Source organism: Pyrgilauda ruficollis, unplaced genomic scaffold, assembly GCF_017590135.1.
Source record: "Pyrgilauda ruficollis isolate IOZ18807 unplaced genomic scaffold, ASM1759013v1 scaffold84, whole genome shotgun sequence".
NCBI classification, from domain to species: domain Eukaryota; kingdom Metazoa; phylum Chordata; class Aves; order Passeriformes; family Passeridae; genus Pyrgilauda; species Pyrgilauda ruficollis.
In genome coordinates, this window is record NW_024530377.1 from 2,174,009 (window position 1) to 2,187,858 (window position 13,850).

Below are 13,850 nucleotides of genomic sequence, written 5' to 3' on the forward strand. Positions count from 1 at the left end.
CCTGAGTATCACAATTAAGCATCCCCCTTTTTGTGTGCACCTGCCCCAGGACTAAACACGTGGGATTTTTAAGTAAGTGACATCTTTTCTCCTGTCCCTCAGGTGCTGGGTGGAATTGAGCCGAGTCTGTACACAGGGGACATCTGGTACACACCCATCAAGGAGGAGTGGTACTACCAGGTGGAAATCCTCAAGCTGGAGGTGGGGGGACAGAACCTCCAGCTGGACTGCAGAGAGGTATTGGCCCTGCTGTCTTCCTGTCTCTGTGAAATGCAAGTTTGGCTGAGAAAAAGGAAAAAAAAAAAAAAAAAAAAGCAAAACCTGACTGGTCAGTTTTGTCTTGGCAAGAAGATGTGCACTGCAGTCTCCTGAGACATGAATTAAAGCAATTCTGGTCAAACAAAGGAAAGGGGAGGTTTTGGGCTGACCCCTGTCTGAGCTCACAACTCGTGATGGCAGTGGGCAGGTGTCACCCTGGGTTGCTTCCTGAAGTTCTCATCCTAGGCTTCCTTTTCTATTTTGTGCTCTTGCAATCAAGTTTTGCTCTCTTGTGGTTGGCAGTTATTATTCCTGATTGATAAGCTTTCTGTTTCTATTAGGAATAATGTTCTGCTGTATCTAGATCAGTCTAATGAGACTGTGCTGTTGCAATTTTTATTCCAAAGGCATTATTTTTTTTTTTTTTTGTGGAGGATATATGTGTATGTGTGTGCTTTATCTCTTTCTTACTCTTGCTTGTTGGTATTCATGTTTTGATTTTAGTTCTGTATTTTTTATGCCCCAATTTCTTTAGACATCCTAATTTCATTCTACTCTGATGCTCTTAGTAGGAGATCAATGGGATGTGATAAGTTTAAAGTTTTTATAGTTCATATAAATTAAGTGAAATTCATTATTCCAGTACTACATGTGCATAAATATTATATTCCCATGCAAAATATTGAAATCATATTGCCACATCAATTATTTAAAATGAGTCCCAGCATCTTTCAACTCAATAAGCAGAACAAGGTCTATTTAAATGCCTCTCTCTATTGTGCTGTTAGGAAAGCAAAACCACTGATCCTTTAAAACAAATGTTTGCTTTTCTTTCTTGCCTTAAAAAACAGTCAACATGTTTTTGAAGGGGAGCCCTTCAGTGGTTTAATACATGCTGTTGCCAGAAAACAACTCACTGAAAAATTCAGTGGTGTGTCAGGAAAGTTTCCTGTAATTGTTGCTCTTTTCTGAGCCAGGGGTTGCTTTCACTGGTGCAGAAGTATCGAGCCTTCCTGGATCAAAGGAGACCTTCCCACAGAAATTCCACAGAAATTCAGAGGAAGAGCAGTAAAAGAGGAGCAGCACAATTAAAGCCGGGCTGGTTGGGAGCTCGCAGAGGATGCATGATTCACTGGAGGATGAGGAGCTGTGTGCCCTCTCTCCTCTCTGCTGTTTGCTGGGAAATGGAACATTTTTTTCACAGCCTTCACCAGGGACTGCTCCTTTCCTTGCCAGGGAAAAGTCATCCCCTTGCTCCAATGCTGGGAATGTGTCCAGAGCTCCAGCACAGCTGTGGCTCTGAGCCTGGGCTGGGGCAATGCTGAGCTGCCAGAAGTGCACTTTGCACTGGTAAATATTAACCAGGAAAGCCAAGAAGGCAAAACCAGGTGCTCAGTCCCCATGTGAGCAATCCCACTACAAAAATCCCAGATTTTTGCACAGGTTTATATCAATGGTCAACCCTTTTAAGTACTTTTTTCCAAGGGTGGCATTCCAGGATGCCAGTGATTGTGTATTTTGTGATACAAATCTGTTAAAATGGACTCCAAAATGCCCTGGCATTTCTTTCCACTCTTCAGAAGTATTTCCAAGTGTGTAATAAATGGTTTCCTGTTTGCTTTTCTTTCAGCTCTCTGTGGCAGCCCCATAGCAGCTCTCTCAAAAAAATGTGGAAATAACTGTCAAGAGTTACTTTTTCTAACTTTTTTCGGTGGGTTTTATTTTTGTCACTGCCCTAAAGGGACTCCATGTGACTTGATAACATCCAAACCAGTGCATTTTAAATTCACTTACTGTTTGACCTCTTCCTAAGTAGCTTAGGCTGTATATCATCCTGTGTCTTGTGCTTATGCCATAAACATGTCACAGCTCAGTTATATTAATCCTGCTGCCTAAGCTGGCAGCAAAAGTAGTTAATGCAAATAGCTGCCACTGCTTCTTGCCTTCACCCCCTCCTCAGTTAATCATAGTTTTTAAGGAGTTCATGAAAAAAAAATTTACCCTTTTAAAAGTTTGTACCTCATTGACTGTACCTGAAGTTTGCTGAAATCTCTTAATTTTATGGTTGGACTTTCAGTAATAAGAGAGCTGTTTGCTGTGGGTGGTTTTTTGTGCAGATTTTAAGGCAGCAAGACAAACTTCAACTTTCTTTGTACTTGGGGGTTTTTGTGTGTTTTAGGGGTTTTTAGCAGTCAAGGGATAAAGGTGTGACATTTGTACTCTTGAGCCAGTACAGACATGTATTAAGGCTTAATTTTTTCTGCTTATTCTTAGATTAGATATGCCAGCCATTAAAACAGGCTGCTGTGTTTAAACCAGAGCTCTTCTCATGCTAGCAGAGATCTTGATTCAGGGCTTGGAAGCTGCATCAGGGTGTTTAACACCTGCCTACTGAATATTAAAATGCTTTTGCTCCCTCTGAGAGAGGCCAGAATTCACTTTTTTACAGCACTGTGACCATTTGCACCAGCTGTGGTGACACAGTAATTTCCTGACCAGTGCAGATAAACCCACTCTTGTGTCTAGCCTGATAGTATCTTGCTTTTTTTTTTTTCTTTCTTTTTTTTTGGCTCTCAGATTTCACTGGAATTGAAGCTGTCAGCTGGAGAGAGCTGCTGACAAGTCTGACATGCAGTTCTGGGAAGGCAGCTGCCAAAAAGGAGCAGCTTTGTTCTGCTCAGGAGACAGTGGGATCTGCATTACAGTAACTACAGCGTACAACTTCTCTCTCTTTTTTTTTTTTGTCTCCCCTCCCCAGTACAATGCTGATAAAGCCATAGTAGACAGTGGAACCACTCTCCTTCGACTGCCAGAGAAAGTCTTCAGTGCTGTGGTGCAGGCAATAGCTCGCACGTCCCTGGTAAGGAAATGCCACCAAACCTGCTCAGAAATGTGAAATTCAAGGATCACAGGGTCTTTGAGAGGGGTCTCATCTCTGCTGCCTGCCTTGCAAGTCATGGGTTGTTCACCTGAGGGGAGCAGAGCCTTCCCTGGTCCAGCCCTGTTAATAAGGGAGGAATGACTGATGGCCTTTGATGGAAAGGGAGAGGTGGAAAAAAATAAGGGAGGAGGGAAAAGGGGGGGGGCACAAGTGCAGACAAGAAGTGTGAGTATGGAAATGCATCAGAAGTAGGGCAGAAATGGTGTATTTTATTCTAAGCATTTCAGAAACACAGACATAATCCCTGTTGCTCTGATTCAAAGTATTAAGAGTGCAAAAATCAGTCTTTTCATTCAAAACAGAGTGTTTATAAAGTAGGAGAACCTGCTGCTGCAAGCAGTTCCTTTCCAAGTATAATTCTCAGTGCTGTCTAGAATAAATGCCATTCATTAGGGTTATTCATATCAATAAAGCTGCTTTTGACCTTCATTATTGAATTATTTATGTTCAAAAGCATCTTTCTTTGGAAACAGAGTGGGCTTTAGAAGTAGGGCACGGGAATGGTGGAGTTCTCTGCGTGCAGAGTGGCTGAAGCAGCATTTTCTGGTTAATAAAAACTATTCATAAATTTCTGTTCAACACAAGGAACAGCACCAAGAAGGTTAAAGAGGAAGAATAAACACCAGCTATTTCAGTGTGAACAAACTCGGTATTTTTGTCATGGACTCACAATCAGCCAGTGGTTGTTGATGCAAATCACAGGAAACACAGTAAAGCAGCTGCCCCAAAGATAGTGTTTGCCTAAAGTCTGCTGATAATTCAAGATTGAGATCCTTTCTCCTGCTTGATGGAGAGCAGAGATTTGGCATGAAGCGTCCTTCACCGCCTGCAGATGTCCAGCATCTGAAATAAATGTACCAGTTACGAGTTCTTCTCTCTGCACAACACTTAAGTGTTGAACAGTTGGAACAATTTCAGTCCTTGGGGGGGAGAATTGAAAGAAGCCAGCCCAGGAGCTCTTGTAGTGTCACCCTGTGGATAAGGAATCCTCCTGGGAAGTGGTCACAGTGATCCACACTCCCCTCTGATGCTGGTCAGGACATCTGAACTGGGGCCTTCCACCTCACAAGGAAACAGTGGACAGATCAGTGAGGTATTAGAGGGGAACCATTCACTCTGCTCAATTTTTTTTTCCTCTGTTCCTATTAAAAATGCATAAAGTAGCTTTTTTTCCTGAGTTCTTTTTAATCTCTAGGACCTTTCTGCTCTACCCCTTTCCCTCCACACAGCCCAGAATTTACTTTGACAGCTCTAAACAAAGGAGATAGTCTACTAAATAAGAAAGTAGTTACAGGGTGCAGGGATGGGATTCCAGCTGTGTAGGAGCAATGGCAGGAAAATGGGTATTTTCAGCAATTGTACTGTGGCTCTGTGCTTCTGGCAGGAGATGTACCACTGGAAAAATATCATCTGCTGTAGTCAGACACACTTTTCTGACCACAGGTGAGCCAGGTTAACAAGTTCCTGCTCCTCCTAGCTTGTTATGAGCAGCCCAGCCAGATGTTATTTCCCCCTGAGATAAACTGGGATAACTGTCTGTGACACATTTCTTTCTTCAGCTCAGTTCAAAAACAAGGCTGTGAGCTCTGTGCTCTTTAGTGGTGCAGATGTTTTTTTTTAAACTTAAATTATTTGGACTGAAGGCTTTCAGGGAGCAGCTGGTAGGATGCAGTTTGGTGTTGAAGGGTGGTGGTTTTGGCAGATGGGCAGAGATGAGCCAGGGAGGGGGGACACCTACTACACCTCACTGAGCTGAAGTCAGGACAGCAGGAATACAATGGCCAGTTAAAAAGCTGAGTGAAGGAAGGCTCAGATAATCCTAAAATCTTTATTTTAGTAGCCTTTTGGGGATCATGCACTCAAATCTCCCACATGCATTGCTGCAGCGTGCAGAGGGAAGGGAAAGAAATGCAGTGCATTAAGCAGTCATTCTGGGGAATTAAAGCAGGCACTTCAAACAGAGCACTTCATAGGCTTGGCCTGACCTGGCTGGGGGGTGCCTTGCAGTTTTCCTCAGATCTGCTTTTCAAGACAAAAAGGAAAGAGAGGAGAGCTGCATTTCTCAGCAGGTTTGGCCTGGGACCCAGCTGTGAGGGAAGAGTGCTCTGCCCCGTGCCAAGGGATGCACTTCAGCAGCAGCTGAGAGCTCGGGGTAAAAGGCTGTTCACGGTGGGAAATCTCCTTGTTCAAATGAGTCTTTGTGCTTGCTGAGGCCCAAAAACAGAGCAGAGCACCTGGAAATGGGAAGGAGTCTCAGTGCAGCCCTAACAAACACTTCATTGGCAGGTGTGGCCATGGGTGAGTGCCTGTCACCTGTAAAATGCCATATTTTAATGAATCAGCTGATGCTTACAGAATAATCCATCGCAGAGAAATAGAAATTAGGAGAGTGCAGAGTCTGGATTTCCTCACCCAGATGGGAACCTTTGGCTGTGCAGCCTCAGACCGAGCTCCTCCCTTCTGCTGCTTTGTGGAGGAACAAGAACCAGCCAAAGAAATGCAGTAAAATGAGGAAGGGTTTTGCTCAGATTTGTCAGCAGGTCAGCTTCAGGGAGCAGGAACATTGAGCAAGATGTTTGTCTTAGCCAAGCAAGCTCTGTAAGGGTTGGCTTTTTGTTTTGTTAGTTCCATGGATATGTTACAAAATACTGTTGATCAGTTTTATTTCACAAGCGTGTCAGGTTGTACTGGCAGGGAGTGACAGGGCTTCAAAAGAGACAGAGGGTGTGTTTCTTTCCATTACAGCAAACCTTGACTCCCTCAGATGCCAGGAGATTTTTGGTTTAGCCCTTGGCTTCAAAACTCTGAAGCTGAGTAAGGAGCTGTAGGTGCATGAGGAAGGGAGGTGACCTCATCACCTCATGATATATTCACGTGGTCTGTGTTTTGGTTTGTGTTTTTGTATGGAATGCAAAATGCAAAACCATTGGTGAGGCAGTAGAATTGTGGAAGTGATTGCTCAGGGAGGCCACGTGTTCACTGCAGTAGAGGAAATAATGGGACAAAAATGGGGAGGGAAGGGAAAGCTAAACTTGTTTTTGCCTCCTCCCCCTTCTCCAGGTCATGATGGGTCATGACACACCTTGGTTTGGGTGTTGGGGTTTGGGTTTTTGCCTTGGTCCTTAAAGAAGCAGCTCAGATTCGTGTTGAATTTCTCCATGGAAATGAAAGAAGTATCAAATAGTGGCAGTGATCATTCACAAAAATTTATCAAAATGGCTGTAATCTCTAAGGATAATTTTGTTTGGTTGGTTTGTTTTGCAGATACAAGAATTCTCTTCTGAATTCTGGACTGGTACACAGCTTGCATGCTGGGATAGAACTGAAAAACCCTGGTCCTTATTTCCCAAACTCTCCATTTACCTGAGGGATGAAAACTCCAGTAGGTCGTTTCGGATCTCTATCCTACCACAGGTCTCAACCTTCTTTGTTTATTCATCTCTGCATTTATTTTTACTGTTACAAAGCACACAGTCTTTAAAAATAGGAGCTATTTTTAGCAGTGACAGGGAACTGGCTTATTGTATGCAAGGGAAACCTTTTTTAATCAAATTTTAAAAATCAGTTTTCAAATACGGAAAATAACAAACTTGTCAAACCTGAAAGCAAAAAAGAAAGGGACAAAGCACAGTTTCCCTCCCAGTGCAGTCCATCCAGTTGGGAATTAACTTTTTTTTCAATTTGTCAGGAAAAACAGGCAAATTTCTGTTTTGTTTTCGTGAGCTTTGGCCACATCAGACTGTCAATACAGAATGTCTCTGCTCGTTTTGATCTTCTCGTTTGGGGAAGGGAATTGATTTGTTTCTTGTGGCATTTTGAGTTGGAGCACTTCTTCTGAATATGAAAATCTGGGCAATGACCCTTTGTGAGCTCTTCACCAGTTTCTGTAACTCGCCTGGTTTATCTTTTATTAATATTCCATCCATACCATTATATTTAGAATACAATGTGCCATTTTTCCTTTTCTTCTCTGCCTTCTCCTCCCACTGTAAGTTCCAGTACAGGCTGGTATTGTCTAACATTACTAATACATTCTTTTACCTCAAGGGACAGGCAGGAGCAAAGGGAAGAATGAACCTATTAAGTACATTTTAACTTGAAATATAGTAAAGCCTTATGATAAGCTTTTTCTATATTGATCATGTAGCTTGGCAATCATGCATCTTCCCTGAGGAGACAGGGGGTGAAATGTGACTTGAATTTATAAAATCTAGAACCTTGAAGCTGACACTGAATGCCCTCTGAATCAATCCATCCTAATAATTCTTTTAATAATTAATTATTCTCTAATTTGAGTTCATCTCCCAGGTTCTGCCTCAGCCATCCTTCTCTTATGGAAAATATGGTAAAAAGTGAGAATCTTGAGAATTTGCTGTTGACCTGCATGTAGTGACTGACTGTGTTCAAACTCATTTTAGAATCCACCAGCTCTACCTCTTTACCTGCCTGTTAGCTTTGACCAGTTTTAAATCATGTACAAAAATCTGTTTACCCCTATCCATCCTCTATTCCCAGTGGAATTTGCGTGCCTGAACTATAAAAGTGAAAAAGTCTGAACTCCTGCCTGCTGTGAGGTGTTGCTTTTTACACTCTGGCTTCTGATTTTTTTTTTTTAAATTTTTAATTTTTTTTTTTAATTTTCTTTTTTGCAGCTTTACATTCAACCCATCCTTGTGATAGGAGATAATTTGCAGTGCTACCGATTCGGCATCTCCTCCTCCACAAACGCTCTGGTCATTGGTGCTACAGTCATGGAAGGGTTTTATGTCATCTTTGACAGAGCCCAGAGGAGAGTGGGCTTTGCAGTGAGTCCCTGTGCAGGTAAGAGGAAAAATTCTCAGGATTTGGGGAGCGAGGAAAATCAGAGAAACGCCTTTGCCACTTATCTGTTGGCAGAAAGTGTGGGTACTCCTGCAGTGTGAAGGGTGTGTTTTAAAGAAATTCCAAGTTATTCACATTTCAAAGGAAGGGGGGGAAAAAAAAAAAAAAAAAAAGAAAACCCAAAACTGTATTGCAAAATCTTTTGGCATGAAGTGAATCAGCCTCAGCTCTGGGTCTCTGTGCTGGGATTTTCCCTCTCACAGAGATGATCTTTCTGGGACATCTGTCTGTGTGTTTCCCCAGCAGTTACATCAGATGAGTCCCTGTTTTTAATGCAGCTTCGTTTTGGGCTGGTTCCTGCTCTGAGCTGTGCATAAATGGAATCTTCAACCAACTCTTGCAGTGTGCAGTGAAGTGCCTTACTCACACTTTCCTCTTAATGTAAATTGAGCCTGTTCAGCCCCTCAGAAATTGGCAAAGAAAGAGCTGAGGTGAAAATGGGACTCACATTAAGACTCGTAGCATGTGTGTTAATTCTAAACAAATTACTTTTCTCATTGTAAGCTGAAAGCCATTAATTTATTAGCTAGCTGCTGAGGAGATGTGAGAAAGCTCATCATTTCTGGCTGATTTTACTGTGCTGGTTAAATTTCATGATTTCTCTTCTCCCACCAAGGGTAGCTAAACCCCAAAAGTTTTGGGGTTTCCTCCCCTTGTTGTTCAGACATTGCTTTGACATCACAAGAACCTCCAAGTGGGAGAGGAGGGGAAGGATGTGCACCCATATTCAGGTCTCTGTCCCAAACAGGAATGGTCTGTGCCCTGAAAAATATTGTCTCACCTGAGGTTTGCATGAGAAAAGGACTGGGACTGGCAGTGCTTCTTTAAGGTTTTACAGAAGGTAGTTAGGGCTGGAGTTCTTCATGCAATCATAGAGGGGAAAAACAGAGATACTGGCTGAGTTGTAGCTCTAGGGCAGTTTTAAAGCTTCAATTTTTTTTAATTTTTTTAATCTCTCCATTGTTAACAAGCTCAGACTTGTTGGCTTTGCGCTCGCTCCCAGAGAAAATCTGGATATTGATATGAGTTGCTTTATGGGCACTTCTGTGAGGTGCCAGGCAGTGATGAAAGACCCATTTTGAATGCATCTGGCAGGAGAGTGTAACTGGACAAATACAGCAGGCTAGGTTTTCCTGCTTTTTATTCTTCCTGCTGCCTCCTGCCTGCAGCTGGAGCTGCCTCCTGCCCCTGTCCTGCTGCAGCCATCAGTGGGGGAGGAAGGGGCATCAGACAGAACACATGGACCATGCATGGTCAGCAGGGGACACCAGGCAGCTGCAGTGCATTAGAACTGCTCTGCCAGCCCTTCTTTGGTGAGAAAAAATAATCTGAGAGCCATAATAACAACACCTTGGTGTTCATACTGCTCCCTGCGAGCACAGTTTGACCACTTGGCGTAGTTCTGCCAGGGAGGAAGAGCTGAGCTTGCCGAGCAGAGCTGCCACTGGAATTTCCATGAGCTTGGACATGTGATTACACCCAGCTGGTGCTCCAAGCCATTTCCTCCTGGTCTCCTTGTGTCAGAGCCCAGCACGTCCCCCTGATGGTCCTGGATGATCCGAGCCCCAGCCAGGGGGCTTTGAAGCCCTGGCAGGGGGATCAGAGACCCTGGAATGCAGCCAAAGACCCCATGAGTTTGACCCATGGAACAAATTACCACCTTTGGATGAAGAATTAAAAGTCACAAAAATTTAGATAGTGTAGTAGTAGTAATCACAGGGTGAAGAGAAAACTTTTGGAGCACTGTACAGGGGGATTTTGAACCTTGTACAGGGGGGTTTGGAATTCTGTGCATGGGGGTCAGGGGTTCCAGGATGGAGGGATTTGGGCATGCCCTGTCCTTCTTCTTCCTTCTCCCTGGCATCCATGTTCAGGATGATGTTGGCATTCACAGATTGGTTTAGAGTAGAAAGTCACTGTCTAACATAGGTGATAGGTATTGGGACATTATTGTAAACATAGTATACATAGTTTTTAGTATAAAAGCACCAGCCCTGTGGGCAGGGAGTGTGCCTTGAACTGACCTGCAGAACAGACCTCGGCAGGCCAGACAGAAAACATTTCAGATAAAATATAATAAACAACCTTGAGAACGTGAGCTGAAGACTCCTCGACTCTTTCTTCGACAGCTGGGTTGGAAAAAGGGACTTTTAACAAACCTTGGGATCATCTCAACCAGAGAAAACCCGAAATCCTTGTCCACGTTTTCTGCGCGTGTCTCACCCAGCATCGCTCGGCTTCCTGAGGGATCAGCCGAGACAAGACGCACGGAGCTGCCAGATTCCACTCACACGAGGCAGATGACATTTTGCTGGATTGTGCTCAGCTATGCTGAGTTTCACTCCTTCTCAGCTTGTGGTTTCCAGATTTAACAGCACTTTGATGAGAGAGCCACGCTGTGAGTGCAGCGTGAGGGATGGAGCTTCCCGTGGAGGCCAGCCCTGCCCTCCATAGCAACTGTGTTAATGGCATTTATTTGGAGCCTTCTAGGCAGCTCGTGGGCATAAATTAAACTGAATTACTGGTGGCTCCAATCTTCAGAAACAGAGGAATGTTAAAGACCGTTCAGTGTGGCTTTGCAATGACTTTTGCTTTCTTAGTGTGAACATTAAATTAAACCAAATTGATTTTGTAAGGTGTTAGAGCTGTATGCGATGAATACAAAAATTATGGAAACAGGACTAAAAACCTTAATTTCACTGAACTTCCAGGTTACTTTTCAGACTTGGCTAGAGATGAGAACTGGCTTTTCCCACATTATTCCTTGGACCACTTTCATTCTCCAGGATGTACCAAGCACGAGGAAAGTTAGATAGCTGCAGGAAGCTCTTCCACTGTAGCAGGAAATTTGTCTTTTCCTCATTACATGAAACCCTTTAAGACTTATTCAGACAAATAATTTTGAGTTGCCTGTTGATAACCTAGTGTTTACAGGATGACTAGGACAGGTTTTTGGGTCAGGTCCCTTCTTGAGACAGGATGTTCAGATCAAACAAGTTGGTTTTAGTGAAGCAACCTGGAAATGTTGAAGGCCAGGTTGGATGGGTCTAATGGAAAATTCCCTGCCCGTGGCAGGGGGTTTAAACTAGATAATCTTTAAGGTCCCTTTCCAAGCAAAGAAAAAAAAAATCAGGAAAAAATAAATATCCCAATGGGAAAAGAATTGGGGTTTTGGTAGGCCCTAAGCTGAATGCAAGCCAAAGTTAGTGAAAATGAAATTACATAACAAAGAGCAGCGTCTACCAGGGACATTCAGGAACGTTGGACATGAGGAGTTTTACCAGGTGGGTGGCACAGCACTGAAACAGGGTCAGCATCGTCGGGGTTTTACAAGGCCTGGCTGGATAAACCTGCAGCAGAACTGATCTATTGATGCTGGCAGTCCTGCTCTGAGTAGGATCCTGGTCTAGGTGACTTCCAGGGGCCCCTTTCAAAATATACTTTACAATTCTATGATGAATTTTATCTAATTTCAGGTTTACTGCTTTTGTAACCACCCAGGTGGGTGAGTTCTACACAAATGTTGGAAAACAACATTTTTCCAGAGGCACCCTTTTTTGTCCTGTAATTATCAACTATGAAGAAAATCTCATTTTTTCAAGGTGATATAAGTACTGTAGTTAGGTACCACCAGATATTCTAAAACAATACATCAAAATCGTCTAATTCAGTTAATGTGTGATATGCTGAGTGTGTAACTGTTAGTTTATGTTCAGGGCTTCTTTGAACAATTTAGGCAAATTTCCTCTCAATTTCTCTGGGGGTAGAAGAGTGTGAGGGAAAACTTTTTTCCCTTTTGGAGGGAAGAAAGCAGAGGCTGTGCTGCTATCAAGCATTCTCAAAATGCAATTTAAAATGTCAGCCACTATGGCAACAGCTTTGTGTTGTCTTCTTTAATAGGAGTAATTATTGTTCTGGAGCCAAATAATGAGTAATTAGAGACTGTTTATTTTCAAAGCTATTTCCAAGGTGGAAAATTGTACTGCTTTTTCTTTTCCCCCCACTTCTCCAAAATACAGCTAAGTAATGATATTTAGACCTCGCATTTGAAATTGGTGTTAAATGTGGTTGAGTTTGGTGTTGCTGCAGAACTTCATAGAGACAAACCAATGGTGTGAGAGGGTGAGATGTCCAGAAGAAATAATTGCATAAGAAATAATTGCAAAGTGCAATCCTGGGGCTCTGGACAAAAAGGATTTCTTCCACAGACCTTGTAGGCAGAATTTTACCATCTAATGAGTTTGGGGAGTGGGTGTTTGGTTATTCACCAGTGCCAGGGTCCTCGTGGGTGCAGCCTCGGGTGCCCCCAGTCTGCTCTCACTGCATATTCCTGCTAAAGGAGTCTTCCCACTCACAGGGGTGGAGAAAGGGTTGGTTCAGATGAGTGATTCCACAGAAAATTCCTTGTTTGGGCATTTTGTTTGTTGTGAAGGTTGGTTTCCCATCTGATCTGTGAGTTGCAGCCTCCCATTCCCTCCACCAACACGAACGGGGTTGTGAGGGACAGGAGTGAGGGTGCAGGATTGCCCCTTTCAACACCAGCCCACAATTAAATTGAATTAAGTCCAACAGAACCTAAATCTCAAAATAATACAATGTCTTATGAGGCCAGGGACTGAATAACGACCAAAATCTATGCAGATAAAGCAACCAACCTGTCCTGCATTTTTTTTTTAAACCTGAAGAACCTTAAAGGTCACCTTTGCAAAATCCAGGCTCCCTTCTCCATTCCAAGAGGGTAGTTTATGGTAATCTCTTTAAATGTGGTTTCAGCAGTTGTGACTAAGACATGTGAAAATACGAGATACAGTTTTTAGTAGATGGGATCACTTCCAATCAGGCAAAAGTGTGCCTGTAAAATGTGTGAGAAATAGACAGGACAGTTAAAACTGGGGCCTTCATGAAAAAATATTCAGATGTGTCGTGAAAGTGGCTGACTATAGAGAAGCAAATTATGACTGCTTCTTGCCTTAACTTTGTCATCGTTTTTTGAGTTGCTGGGTTAGTTCTCCTGGCCCAGGACTGTTGCTTCTTCACGTCCCTGTTCCTCACTCCTGACTCTGACCTTCCTCTCCTCCACTCCCCTTTTGTGGACATCTGTCACCCACCTCCCCTTCCTTCGGGATTTTCACCCACAAGAGTGTCTGTGCTGCTTTCCTCACTGCACCTTGTGTTTAGGATAAAGTCCTTTCAGGTATCTGTGAAGCTGATGAACCTTCCTGCTGCTCCCTAAGAAGACAGCAAACACAGAAGATCAAAGCATCACCTTGAGGTGCTTTTCCAGTTGTTGGAAATGCTGGAAACAAGCAAAAAACTGCCCAGGCCCTGCCCTACACCAGGGTGGATGTTGTAGGATATTTAAATAGATATTTCTGAAAGATTAGTGCAGAGGTAAAAAAGTGATCCAGGGGTTTGTGCTTTGACTGATTGAAATGTCTGTCCTCTCCTAGACAGCCTGTGGAGATGTGGGAGAGTCACAGTTGCCTTATGCTTCAGAGTCCCTTTCTATAAACACAGGATTCTTGCATTTTGTCTCGGTTTGAACAGACAGGTGTCTGCTAAGGAAGGCAGGAGCCTCCCCTGAAATGGAAAATGTAAACCTCCTCCCTCTGAAAATTTTGAAATTAAGGGGCTCTCAGGCAAAGATACGGGAATAGGAATAACAGTTCTTTACTAGAATTTTACTAAATGCAATAGTAAAAAAAAAAAAAAAAAAAAAAAAAAAAAAAAAAAAAAAAGAAACTTAAGAACGAAAAAAACTACCTCCACC

The 13,850-nt window shown here is 43.0% G+C and overlaps 1 protein-coding gene across 1 annotated transcript in view; it reads left to right on the forward strand.

Moving 5' to 3' along the window:
- Window positions 1–13,850, forward strand: part of BACE2 (beta-secretase 2) — a 47,960-nt gene that overhangs the window by 32,684 nt on the left and 1,426 nt on the right. Inside the window, exons 5-8 of the mRNA XM_041487798.1 lie at window positions 103–237; window positions 3,017–3,118; window positions 6,464–6,613; window positions 7,852–8,020. Coding sequence (XP_041343732.1) covers window positions 103–237; window positions 3,017–3,118; window positions 6,464–6,613; window positions 7,852–8,020 — 556 coding nt within the window. The remainder of the gene's footprint in view (window positions 1–102; window positions 238–3,016; window positions 3,119–6,463; window positions 6,614–7,851; window positions 8,021–13,850) is intronic.